At 41.6% G+C, this 14,079-nt stretch overlaps 1 protein-coding gene across 3 annotated transcripts in view; it reads left to right on the top strand.

Moving 5' to 3' along the window:
* The window catches only part of SYNPR (synaptoporin), a 182,341-nt gene that overhangs the window by 165,433 nt on the left and 2,829 nt on the right, over positions 1 to 14,079 (top strand). For all 3 annotated transcript variants that reach the window (XM_050957535.1, XM_050957533.1, XM_050957534.1), the window contains one exon: positions 13,352 to 13,543. In XM_050957535.1, coding sequence (XP_050813492.1) covers positions 13,352 to 13,543 — 192 coding nt within the window. The remainder of the gene's footprint in view (positions 1 to 13,351; positions 13,544 to 14,079) is intronic.

The following is a 14,079-nucleotide window of genomic DNA, read 5'->3' on the forward strand; positions in this document are numbered from 1 at the left end:
AATAAAAATCAATGGCTATTAAATAGCCACTTTATTATAAATCAGTCTTTTAGGGTCCTTTTCTTCCTGGGTTCCATTCACACTTGAATGCATCATGAATCATGAGATGCTCTGTGGTCTGTTTATTCAGATAATCTCGGCATGTTTGAGTCTCATGCTACATTTGTGTTTAATTGGTTCTCTGAATGTGCACGTTTTTACAGTAACCCACTTGTGTCCTGTCTCCTTATTCACATATTGAATTCTTCCCTCCAAAGATTGTAGAGGAGAAAAAGGATACACTGGGGTGAGTTGCGAAACATAGGGCTGTGGAGAACAATTCAATTAGAGAAGGGCTTAAGGGAAAGAGAAATTCAGCTCTGGATTTCAAATACCCCAAAGTTCATTAGGGCGGGGGGAAAGGGGGGCGATCCAGTCTATTTGGTTCAGAACTGTCTCTACAATGACTCATAGTTTTACATGCATAATAAAAACACAAGGTAAACAAAAGCAAAATACTATAAATTGCCAATATAGAAGGGATGTACCTATTGAGGGAAATGTCTAGAGTAAAAGTAATAAAAGAAGAAAAATGGGAAGGTTGCATAAATATCTTTTTAGTGCTGGGTGAAAAGTTTTTCTTTAAAAAATGTCTATTTTGAGCTATTCAACTTTTTTGCAACATTCAGAATGTCCAACATGACAAATTGATTTAAAATTTAAAAAAAATAGGTTCAATTCCCATCTAATGAAATAAAAAGAAAATGTTTTGGGTTTGGGGTTTTTGTCTCCTTTTTTCGCTTTTCACACTGGAGGGAAAAACATTTACTGGAAAAGGTGAGGGAGAAAGAGGAGAAATCCCTAAAAAAGTGAAATACGCAATTTTTTTGCTTTGATTCCATTTGATTTAAGTTGAATGAAGTAAATTTTTATTTCAAGTTGCTTAATCAGAAAATCTGAATATTCCACAGGAAAAAAGCTGAACAAAATGAAAAATTTTGGTTTCAATTGTTTTGTGGAAAAGAATTCAGTTGTTTTTTTTTTTGGACCAACTGCAATCACTGCAGGAAATAACTTACAATAAGGAGAGTGGAAAAATGATACTAAAATCTCAGAATACCATGTAGTTTGTTATTACATGATATTTTACTGTTAAGAATATTACTGCCACATTGCTTCCAAAAGTCATTCAAAATCCATGGTGCAGTCGTCACAGGTAACAGCGTAGTATTAATTCACTGTGTTCTCTTTAACCAATTGTAATTGAGTCCAGGGGTTAAATTTAATAGGCTTCTGTGACTAATGTTGTTGTTCTCAGTTTTTCCGTCTGTAAAACAAGGATCCTTTACATTACTCATAAGGGTGTTCTGAATATTAAGCCATCTATTTGCACTGTGTTTTAAAGATGTAACCAGCTGTTGGTGCTGACTATGGTTATGAAGTGTCATTGTAGCATGACATCTTGCTGGGTGTCTTAGTAATGAATACACATGTAAATTTCAGTAAATTTCTAGTAACTTGCTGAGATTTTTTCTGTTGAAATATCATTCAGTGCAACTTTTAACTGGCCTATCCATTTACACAGCATGGTTGGGAGCATAGTGACCATTACAATTTATGCTGACAATTATGATCTCATTGAGTACTTGTACTCCCATGTCTGTCTGTATCCATCTGTCCAGCTCCTTGGGGCACAGACCATCTTTATGTTCTGTGTTTGTGCTGCGCCTAGCACAGTGGGCTCTGGTCCAAGACTAGGGCTCCTAGGCACTGCCATAATATAAATAAATAATAACATTAATAATTTGTACATGCAGCGAGATTCATTGGAAGCGTTTGGGTGCTGGCAATAGAGAGTTCTTGAAGCGGTTTCTTCAAAGAAAACAAACTTAATCTTCTCTTCAGGTTGGAGAGACCAATCTCTATTACAGAGATAACATGGGTAGCACAAATGGACACCGAGTAGCCCTGCCCCTCCCATTTCATCTAGAAACACATCTCCTCGTCAATTGTGGAGAATCTGCCACTTCTCCACGTGAGAGGGAGAAAATGAGAGTAATGCCTCAGTCACTAAGCCCAGTGGAAAAGAGAAGTGATTATGAGACCCAGTAATTTAAAATGTCTCTACCTGAAAGAGTTAGTGTAGCTTTGAGGCACAAAGAAGCAGAAAACATCGGCAATCAAGTGGCCTGTCAGTCGCCTTTCTTTTCACCTTCAGGCCTTCACCCCATCTACAAAGGAAGAAAAAGCAGGTGCAGCCAGACCTCATTCAGGGGCCCATATCATCTGAGTTTACTTCCCAATCTGAAAATTAAAAGTGCAAACCAGCATCCTGTATGGCACAAGTCCACGTAGCCCATGTAACGGTGAAATACTGGCAGTGAAAAGCCTGTAACACACCTATCTTTGATCTCTGAGATGCTGATCCTCCCAAAGAAAGTTATTCTACAACTCTGGAATGTTCTGGGCAGCGCTGAAGCAATCTAAGAGGCCTCCTGTTCACAGCACTAGAGATACATAGACCAATTGTCAGTTATTTCCTCTAATCACTGGGGATGGGTACTCCTAGTGCCATTTCTATAATGCATTTTTTCCTGCTCCTCAGTGAATCATTACGTAGAAGATGATCACAATTTCAGTCTTCACTTTGTTCTTGTCCTTGATCCCAAGCTGACCTTGAACAAAAAGCCCCACCCCTTTTAAACTTCATTCTCACTCTTGAATTAACATTTGTTCCTTCTATGATTACTCCCGCCTTTAAACTTCATGCTTCAGGGAGCTGTTTTTTGCTTTTTCCAGGATTTTTAAAGTAAACTCTATAGGAAAAATGGGAGAGAAGCTGTGTCACTTGAAATTTAAAAAAAGGACAGAAACCCTGAAATAGACAATAGGAGCACTGCCAGTGAATCAAATCGCATTGAGCCTAATTTAATGTGAAGTATAGTATCAATAGAACAAAGTCAACATTTTAATTCCTTGCAGGAACAAGAAAATCATATAACGTATATTTTGGTAATTAAAGGTTTTAAATAGTATGAAAAGGCAATATTTATTACTGTGACAACCCAGAAATCATTAGATAGTATAAATTATTTGTACAAATATACACATTTGTGTGTTAAGGTTTTCAATGAACAACACTTTAATTGAAGCTTATATTTTCTTGAGAAGGAGAGAACAGTAAGAAATCAAACATTATTGTGATTAAATATTTCCAATAACAAAAGATTTCAGTTCCCTCTGCCGCCAGTCTGATGATGATGCTAAAGGCAGTGCAGGTAGTGATGCCTATCAGTAAAGTTTCCATTATAAGAACCTGTTTTCAGTTACTTATTGCTCTACCAAATTTTAACCATTCAGGTTGAAATTTTCCATCTGCCTAAGGTTGAACTTTTTTGAAAAGTGTCAGCGCTAATGGTTCAATTGCTTCTGAGATCGATGTTATGGAAAAATACATTGTTTTTCCATGTTAAAAAAAATCCATATCGCCATTTTACTGAGATGTTCTAGCACTGCCTGGAGTCATGATTGTGCTTTTGTCATGCCTTTGATGATATGCCCACATTGGACCAAGTTATAAACCTCTGGAAAATCTCTGTTTGCACCTACTCAGTAGAGACTTGTTAGCGCTTGACAGCTAAATTGTCTGAAGGCTAGTATCTGAAAGCCTGGGCTGTCACACACAGGTGTGGCAGAGGCACAAAGTAATCCACCATCTGTGCAGTTTCCTTCATACAGCTAGTGAAATTGTTGCTTGCATATTAGCTGTAGAGTAAGGGTGTGATTGACTGAGTTATCTCTGAGTGGTCTAAGACTCGTGGCATAGAATAGATACATACCTTACTGTAGCTGTACCATCTACACGTGTAATTTGTAAAGGCAAAATGTCTGATAACTTAAAATGGGAGAGTAACAGACTGCGAGTCCCGGGGATGATAACCCGGGTGATAACCTGGACAAAATTGTTCTCGGCCAAGCTTGCAGTGCTTTTCATCTCTGCACGCTGACTCACCAGGCATTCTGGGCTTCAGAGCGACACCCAATGACAATCCTGGAATCTTATATATAGATTCCTTCTGCACTAAGTATGCTCCATCCCCCCTCCACTCCTGCATACTGACCACCCGCTTGGGCTTATCCTCACAGAACCACTGAGCAGGCTCAAGCCCAAGGCTGTGCTGGACTTCCCTTGTAATTGTTCCCTCTGACTGCTGGCCTCTGTGGTAGCCGTCACAGGAACTGAGAGCAGGGAGCCTGTCTCTCCTTTCTCTCATTGCAGGCCCCCACCCAGGCAGTGTGGCAGAGAAGGCGGGAGCTACCTGACTTTAATGCAGATGGGAGAAAAAGAGGAAGGGGAGAGAGAGCTGATTGTAGGAGGGAGTGGGGATTGGAAGGAGAGCCAGGACTTGGGGACAGGAGCAGAGGGAGCAGAAGACGGGGAAGTGGGGACAAGAGCAATCTTAATTTTGGCATTTCCTGACTTTTGGGTGCTTCCCTTTGCAACCATAATGTTCTTTTAACATAGTTGTTTTTTTTTATGTAATATGTATGTACAGTATGTACTGAGCTGTTTGTTAATAATAATTCTAAGTATCAGTCACATTTGACTCTGTAGCTGAACTTTGTTTTATTTCAAAGTCCTAAACAACATGCACATTCTAAACATAAATCTGGGTCCATCTCGAGGAATGAAAAAGTAGGGGAACAAATGTAAATAAAAAACTATTCAAGTGATGGATTAGTATTCAACAGACAGGAATATTTTTAAAGGAATTAATTACATGGGTGACCTAGACTCTAATGGACATAGAGTCTAATTCTGAGGTTTACCAAAAAAAAATAAGTCATTTTCTGAGACATCCATTACTCAGGGCAGGTATCTAATCTGAGGCCGATGGCCCTGTTTCTGAGCACATTACAGTGGAGTGACTCCATTATCTCCTGGGGAGTCGCTCCTGATTTACACTGATCTGAGATTAGAATCAGACTGGATAACCTTAATGCATTCCAGCCTCATCTATTTCAATAATGTAGTGAAAAGCTATATTGTCTCAGTCATTGGCAAGCAGATAGTAACCAAACCAATTAAACCATACAAAGCTTTTGGGAATGTGGGGCAGGCAATGGGATATTTCCATCACGTACTGAATGGGAAACTGTTTGGGAGAACATTCATAATCTGCGTCAGTCAGTACATATCGTCCATCGTCTTGTTTTTCTTTACAAGCTTCTCCATGTGTACCCCACTTAAAATATGTAATGTGACAGCTATAATACATTGTGCCTTCATCTGCTTTTATTGTTTTCTGGGGGAGATTTATAGGTCATCGTGAAAAATCACATAACTTAATTACTATTGAGTGTAACTTTAATATTCAAATCAGTTCAATAACGGCACAAATTAATAAGAGCATTGGAAAACTGATACTGATGACTACAAAATTGAAGAGAAACTTCTCACTTGCAAAGTGATCAGTGGATACATCTCATTGAAAATACGCATGTAAAAGGATGAAGTCTTTCCTTAACATCTGGAATTCAGTGAATAATTAAAACAAACAGGAGGTTATTTGGTATTCTACATATAGTATGTAACAATTACAAATATGTACATTTAAAACAATCCTATCTATTTTTCTCTTCCTCACAAGATATCCTCTGCTGCATATTTTTAAATTTTGTCCTCCTTTTGTATTTTAGAAAACAATAAGAATTTTCATAAAAATCCAGAGAACAAATATACAGAACAATGACTGCCTCTTTACAATTAAAAGAAAAATGAAAGCTACCAATAATCTTAAGGATTCTGTGCATTTCAAAGTGACATTTTCAATCCACATTTGTCAGAATCTCCTTCCTTAGAGGTTTTTAAGGTCAGGCTTGACAAAGCCCTGGCTGGGATGATTTAGTTAGGGGTTGCTCCTGCGTTGAGCAGGGTGTTGGACTAGATGACCTCCTGAGGTCCCTTCCAGCCCTGATATTCTATGATTTCCTTTTTAAAACACAAGACTGTTTTACTTCATGCTTTATTAGAATAGAATGTGCATTGTCTCTTTGAACCAAGAAGGTTCCAACTGTGTCTGTCACATTCTTAATGTTCATCCTAAAGCTAAACCATCACACCTGAAGTATTACCGGTATTTTATTTTACTATTCAAAGATGTTACATTCTTGTCCAAGCTTCAGTTAGCCATAGCTTAAAACAAGTAAAATGCAGATTTACTTTGGGTAGGGGCAAGAGAAAGAACATAAAAATGGCCATCTTGCTTGCAAAAGGCAGAGTCTGGAAATTCTTCATTTTCCTCTTAGCTGATCCCTCAGCACTTTGTGAGTTTCCATACCTGAATATGGCAGCCTGCTAGCAGGCTCCTTCAGTGAAAAGGCAATAAGGATACAGCCAGCTCCCTGGACTTCTTTTCCTTTAACTTTATACTCTGGTTCAGGGGCTTCCTCATCCGTAGAATTTGCTGATAAACAGACAGGCATCAGTTCGGACTGGCGGAGGGAATCATTTTTCAGACTCTGTCAAATCCGCTCCAAGCCTTTGCTTATCCCTCAGCATATAAATCTTGGACAAAACCTTATGCCTGATCTAGAAGTGATGTCTCTCCAGCATGGTCAGATTTATGTGGGGGGAATTCATCAATCTAGGAAGTATTTTCAGAACAGTATTATACGACAGGAGACAAAACAAGTAGCCAATGTACTACCTGAAATTTGAAAAAAATAGGCTTACCTCCTTCTCTTAAAAGTTAACAAAAGGGAAGGTGAAGACATGTATAGCTGTGACTTTTGGCATTGAGGAATGTGATCACATGTATTAGGGGGCTGTACATTTCTTTTCTGAATGGTCTGTTAACATTTTTCATAAAGTAGTCTGAAAAATTGATCGAGTTATGTAGCACATTGCAAACCGTTCAGTAGAGGCTGAAATTGTGCTTCCTTATAGAATCTAAGAACAATGAGAGAGAATGTGGAACGTCCAATTCTAATTGTTTAGCTATAATTTAAAGCTGAGTGAAATCTTTTGTAAAGAGGAGCATCTCAAAGGGAAATAAATGCTGGTAGGCATTATTATTTTTCATTCATTTGAATTACAGTGGTGCCTAGAGGGCCTCAACCATGATACCAAGATCAGGGTCCCTTTGTGCTAGGTGCTACACTTTTTTATTTCATAAGGAATTGCCCGTGCCTTGAAGAATTTAGTCTAAATACACAAGACATAGGCTGGGAGAAGGCTAATACTATTATCCCCATTGTACCGAAGGAGAACTTTTACACCCCGAACTGGAACATGCTAATATAGAGATGACTTTGTCTTCAGACAAGGAGCATTTTGTATGGCTGAAGGAAAGTGCGCATTCTGGAAATGATTGGCAGTTCTTTTGAAGGAGGCAGAGCAAACGTTTAATGTCTTCATTCAATCAGTCATCTGGGGGATGTTACAAAGAAATGGGGAATTGATGGTTTGTGGCTCATTAATGTTAATTTGGTACATAATTAAAAATTCACAATTATATTTCCATGAAAACTGTAGCATTTTTTAATCTAAAATGTTCTGATGGGTCCCTTCAAATACTGGGAGGATTGGATTGGAAAAACAGCCACATATCTGGACCTGAGCCTTCTCCAAATGTAGAGGTGTCCATACCCAGTCACACTGCTGGGTTACAAAAATTAGGAACTTGCCTCCAGCGGTAGCAAATACCTTATAGAAATACCAGAGGAATCCCTATAATGCTTGTTGCCATTTTTTAATGCAGCTGAAGGAGAAGAGATTGTTTCCGGAGCCCTGCTGTGCTCTGCCAAAGGATGTTGTGAAGGCCAAGACTACAACATGGTTCAAAAAAGAACTAGATAAGTTCATGAAGGATAGGTCCATTGATGGTTATTAGCTGGGATGGACAGGGATGGTGTCCCTATCCTCTGTTTGCCAAAAGCTGGGAATGGGCAAGGACGGATGGATCACTTGATGATTACCTGTTCTGTTCATTCCCTCTGGGGCACTTGGTATTGGCTTCTGTCAGTAGACAGGATACTGGACTAGATGGACCTTTGGTCTGACCCAGTATGGACGTTCTTATGCATATGCTCTAAAGTCTGCCATGTGATTGTGCCTATCTTAACATACATAGGTACAAATGTTGCTACTGTTCATCAAAGTATCCCTTGATGCCATCTGACTTAGTGACCTCCCACAACACTGAAGTGTGGAAGGTGGCAACAATCTTCACAACTACAAGTGCAGCTTGAAATTTGAAAAACAGTAATGCAGCACGAGTTTGACACCAACAAAATGTTTCTCAGTCATAATAGAAAAGAAAAATCATGTAAAATTTCATTGGGAAAAAAAATAAAATGTCATAAAAGTGCTCCAATGAGGAATTTTTTTGCCAAACTCAAAAAACAGACAACAAACTATTTTGCTATGAATATTAAATACAATTCTTAACATTACCCTCTTGGATCTGCACAGTTATTTCAAATCTAGATTTGTGCTTTCCCTGAACGTGCAGCTCTTGCCTCTTTTCCAATGGCACCTGTGGGAAAAGAGCAGAGTGTGTGAGCTGAGATTTGAGAGAGAAACTTTGCAGTGAGAAGTGAGCAGTAACCATGCAACAGTACACGTTGAAGTGATCCATAGACATTGGTGAGGGATAGCTACTAAAAATGCTGATTTTGTTCGAAAGAAAAAAATTGCTCAGGGGATATTAAACATTCAGAATGTATGATTTGTTTTCGAATACAGAAACTCAGGCTTTCACTACCAAGGAGAAATCCTTATGCTAAGAATTAAACCCCAGAATAACTTAGCTTGAAATTCTCTTTTATTTTCAGCACGTTGTTATCTTGTAGCTCTGCTTCTCCCAGAGCTGTGGGAACATTCAGCCAGAAGCCCAAACCCACTTGAAATCAAAGTGGGTTCAAATTCTAGCCAAAGCCACACAGGTCAGCCCAGACTGACAAACCTTTGGTAGACATAAGCTTGTTCTCACACAGTTGTTCCCTTCTACCCAGCTATTCATGCCTTCAAAGTCTTGGGACCTTACATCCTGGTCTCCAGGGACCCTGGGACCTGCCTCTCTTCTGTGGCCTGCTAAAGGTGCCAATTAAAACTCATATTGTATTACCCTCTTTTGGCCTGCAATGTAGACAACTGTTTGGCTTCTGGCCTGATCCACCTTCTCTGGTATTGAGAATGGGGCAGGGGTTTTGACTCAGTATCCTGATTCCCAGAGGCCCCACCTTCTGACATTTCCCTTCTGGCCGGAGACACGTGTTGTGCCTGCTCTCCTGTACGTTTTCTCCCCGTGCTCTGTGCCCCAGTTTGGAGTGGCATTTTTCTGTATCCCTCTACCTAGATCGGGGTCTCATTTTACAACCTTGAACTGCCTTGCCCTTTGTACCCCTGCTCTAGAGTGACGTTTGACCAAACCACGCTTAGCCTGCACCAACTTGAAACCTGTTGGTGTTAATACAGTCCCATCCCAACTGTAAACAGAGCCAAAGCATCAGGGCAGCTGCACAACAATCACACAGGATTCGACAAACTGAAGCCCAGGAATCCAGCACATTTCAGCTGACTGCGTTGTCCGCTCTTGTTCCAAATGATACTAGAGAAAGGAAAGGGATTAGCCAACACACCTAATGCATAGTGAACACCACATTAGCTCTGAAAAGTCTCCGGCTGGAGGCACCTGCATGAAGTGCTTTGCCAGTTGTTAAGCTTTCCTTTCTTAGCAAGCTTAATCTTCATTATCAAGTTAGTTTCACTCAATTTGCTTCTACCCACCTCAAATTTCTACCCAGTGTTATTAAAAAAAAAAGCCTTGACTTCCTCAGCTTGATTTAATTTCCAAGCTATTAAAATTCTGGCAGAATTAAGAAAAACAAATTATGCTTAATAAAAAAGGCTTGGATTGGAACCCATGTGACATTTGATGTGCAGTGGTGGTGTGCAATTAGATTGCATGCCAGGCCTTGTAAGACTGGACCTCACTAAATAAAATGTGAATTGTGCTAAATGTCAATTTAGCAATTATCTCAGCAGTTTCAGCCCCAGGTATGATTTTTCAGGAAGATATTTGCCATTAAACCATGATGATGATCATCCATCATTATCGATGAAGACCTCAACAACTCATTCGTTCGATGACCGGGCTCTGTGCGTCCGAAGATGACTGATCAGTCCGATTCGGGCATGGAACATCCTGTCACACGTCGAGCAGATGTGATGGCACTCTCGATGTTGTGCGGGCAGCTCTGGACTTGCACAGCTCATGCTTTCTTTCAGCCTCAGCAGTACGCCTTGCCTCAGAGGTATTACTGCCCGTGTGAATGAGGCTACACCATGCTGGACGGTTCAGTGCGAGGGTTTCCCATGTGGTGGTGTTGATCTCGAGGGACTTTAAAGAGGTCTTCAGCGTGTCCTTGAACTGCTTCTTTTGTCCTCCATGGGAGCGCTTTCCCAGGGTGAGTTCTCCGTAGAAGAGCTGTTTAGGAATGCGCTCATCTGACATTCTCATGACATGTCCGGCCATCTGGTCTGGGCTCTCATCAGCAGTGTGTGAACTGACGGCAGACTGGCTCTGGTAAGGACTTCAGTATAAGGCACTTTGTCCTGCCATCTGATTTTTAGAAGCTTTCGCAGATAGGAAATATGGAAGTGATTGAGCCTTCGTCCATGACTCCGATAGACAGTTCACGTCTCGCAGGCTTACAGCAGAGTTGAAAGCACCACTGCTCGGGAAACCTTCAGCTTCGTTGGTAGGCTGATCCCTCGACGTTCCCAGATGTTGGAGCGCAATCAGCCAAATGCAGAGCTGGCTTTAGCAATTCTGCAATTTACTTCATCATCGATTGATACTATTTGGGAAAGGGTATTGCCCAGATACAGGAAGTGGTCCACTGCCTTAAGTCTCTGTCCATTTACAGTGATGGACGGTTCTGAATACAGAGCATAGGGAGCTGGGCTGGTGCAGGACCTCAGTCTTCTTGATGTTAATGGTGAGACCGAAGTTGTTGCATGCAGATGAAAACTTGTCCATACTGGTTTGCATTTCTGGCTCTGTACTAACATTCAGAGCACAATCATCGGCAAAGAGAAAGTCTCGAAGTACAGTTTCCTTCACCTTGGTGATGGCACGCAGTCGCCTCAGATTGAATAGTTTCCCATCAGTTCTGTACTTCAGTGCAGTGTTGAAAGGCATCAGTCAGAGTGGCAGAGAGTATCATGCTGAACAAAGTGGGTGCTAAAGCACACCCTTACTTGACGCCGTTGGTGACCGGGAAGGCTACAGGTGTTTCACCGTCATCCAGGACAGGGTTTATAGGGTTGTCAGGGAGGAGTAGTACCTCTGATGGGGGGGCAGTCGTACTCCTAGTTGTAGCTCATCCACTTGGGTCCCCACTTGACACCCAGCTCTCACCTGTGGCTCCAAGTAGCTGTCAGCATGCGACAGTGGCCTCACCCCGGAAACTGTCTCAACTGGCGGGGTAAACCAGGTGAGGGTAGCCGATGAGTCTGAGACCCTCGGTGAGTTAGGGCCTGTCTACCCATTGCATGCAAAGGCTGGATCCGGCTGACTGAGGAAACCTGGTTCAACGGTGAGGAAGGCGGTGACAGCAAGCGTTGTGGAACGCTCAAGAGCACGACAAGACATGTAGGCGTCCTGGTCATCCACTGCGCCCTGCCCTGTCTCCAGCCGTCTCGACTCTTGTCCTGCCACTGGATACAGACAGGAACTGGGAAGAGAGAGTGAGGTTGACGTCGCGCAACTCTCCCTCACTTTAATCCAATTCACGCGCAAGTCTCGACATCATATCCTATCACTGTTAAACCATATCCGTAGGAGCTAGGATTTGGAGTTTTTTTACTGTGAAGGCTTCAAAGAATAATATCTTTTCATTGGAGGTGTCCTTGAGACTAAATGAATTGCACTCAGGCCTAGTGTTTTTACCCACCATGAAGCCCTTGGATGTTGATATATTTGTCATCAATTCCATAACACAAGCTTCAAGAGAATTCCTCTAGGTAGCAAGAAACGAGGTCAGTGTAAATCAAAGCATCATAGCATGGCCATTTAGCTGCTGCAGCCCTGTGTGTCAGGGAGGTTTGCCATTAAAGAGAGTAGCGAGCTTTTGGCGTTCTATTGAGGTGCAGTAAATTTAATCCTGTTTGTGAGGGTGAAGAAATCACTTCCTAATTATTTCTTGTAAGGGTGGCTTATGGATTTAAGTGGCTTCCAGCATCAAAAGGAGGGGGGGGACTGAGGTGATGACCCTCCTCTAAATTTAAAATATCACTTATGCTTTGCATGTCAGCCCACCATACTGCACTTTGTACTGCATTCTTTCACTTCCAAGCATACCTCCCTGATATGTTAAAGTGTGTGTGAGGGGGGTGAGGGCAAGAGAGGGAAAGCAGCCTGCATGGGAGATGGTGGGATACCAAGACACAATCATGTAATGAGTGGCGCGTTAGACTTGCAACACGTCAACCATCTGCTGCAGACTGACAGATGGGATGAAGAGTGATAAATGGCTCCTTAGTTTTAGCAGGACATAAAAAGCTAGAAAAATAACACTTTTTTCCTCTCAAGGCCCACACAGTAGCAATAGAGTTGGTCACTTGTTCCTGTAAAAAGTGAGAGGTGTGTGTAGGCATGTCTGTAACAGAGAATGAGCAACGCAGTTTCGGTTGTTTGTTAGACTCATAAAGCCCTGAAGTTCGTTCTCTTGGGGCTTCACATTGGTAGGAAGAAGTAGGTAATGGTGTGTGGTACCTTGCAGAACCAAGCCCTTGGAATGTTTTTGTTTGGTTTGCTGCTGGTAGTAGTGAAGGCCTAGGCAGTTTCAGATGGCACTCGGCTGAAATACTGATGCGCAGTGACAGCATTTTGCAAAGCAGCTGCTGAGCACACAGCAAATGGAAACTGAGCTACAATTAAGCGTGTGTGGAACTGCTTGTGTGGCCAGACAGTCAAGAGTTCAGCTCCTACCTAGACATCTAAATAAGGGCCAGATTTACAAATTCACTCACCTCCCAGCAGCCTGCTTTGTGACACTGAGGGACAGATTTTTCAAGACAGTTCAGCATCCAGAAGGCTGGATGGACTCTTCTGAAAATTTGGCCACTTACTTAGAAACTTAAATCAGATCTGTGCTCATTTGAAAGTCTCTACCTAACGGGGGGCACTGAGCACTTTTGAAAATTCTGGCTGTGGCTTAAGACCACCAGATTATTGCCAGGCAATACAAAGCTCTCTTTCTGTCTGGTAGTCTGAAGTTTGATTTTTGATACATTTCCTCTGATGCTCCGCTGCCCAGTAGACACATCTATCTAATGCTTTTGTCTCATCTGGTTTTACAGGACTTCATCGTGACAGTGGTCTTCTCCTTCTTGTGGCTGGTGGGTTCGTCTGCTTGGGCAAAGGGACTGTCTGATGTAAAGATTGCTACTGATCCAGACGAAGTGCTATTACTGATGTCGGCTTGCAAACAGCAGTCTAACAAATGCATGCCTGTGCGCAGCCCCGTTATGTCAAGCTTAAACACTTCGGTTGTAAGTAGATCTGTTAATTTTTTTTTCTGCAAGGCAATGAAAGTGTGTGCACCTATTTTCAGCTCTCTGAATATGCCGATTGGGCCACATCCTCAGCTGCTGTAAATCAATGTAGGTCTGCTGACTTCTCTGGAAGTTCCTAAAACATTGCCAATGATTTGACTGAAAATGCTGCCTCACTGAGGTAGTTACCATGGAGAAAAATTGTAGACTGACTCATGAGTAGTTTCGTTCAACAGTCAATTCACTTTCAAAGTGAACATTGAGGACACACCTATAAAACAAGTGTGATTTTATGAATGTATCTCCCATAGGTATGGTTCTCTAATGTGCAGAATATTTATGCCTTTGCCTTTGGTCCCTGTACCAAAGATCTTACAGGCCAAGGTTCCAATGCTTAGCTAAACTTTGAGCTGCCAACAAATCATTTCTCTTCCTTTGACACTCCAGCTTTTGCTTATCTTTCCATCTGGATGCTCATCCCCATCCATGCAGGATCTAAGCCAGACCGCCCATAAGAGTACCCTCCCATACAC

The sequence above is a fragment of the Gopherus flavomarginatus genome, chromosome 6 (genome assembly GCF_025201925.1).
Source record: "Gopherus flavomarginatus isolate rGopFla2 chromosome 6, rGopFla2.mat.asm, whole genome shotgun sequence".
NCBI lineage: Eukaryota > Metazoa > Chordata > Testudines > Testudinidae > Gopherus > Gopherus flavomarginatus.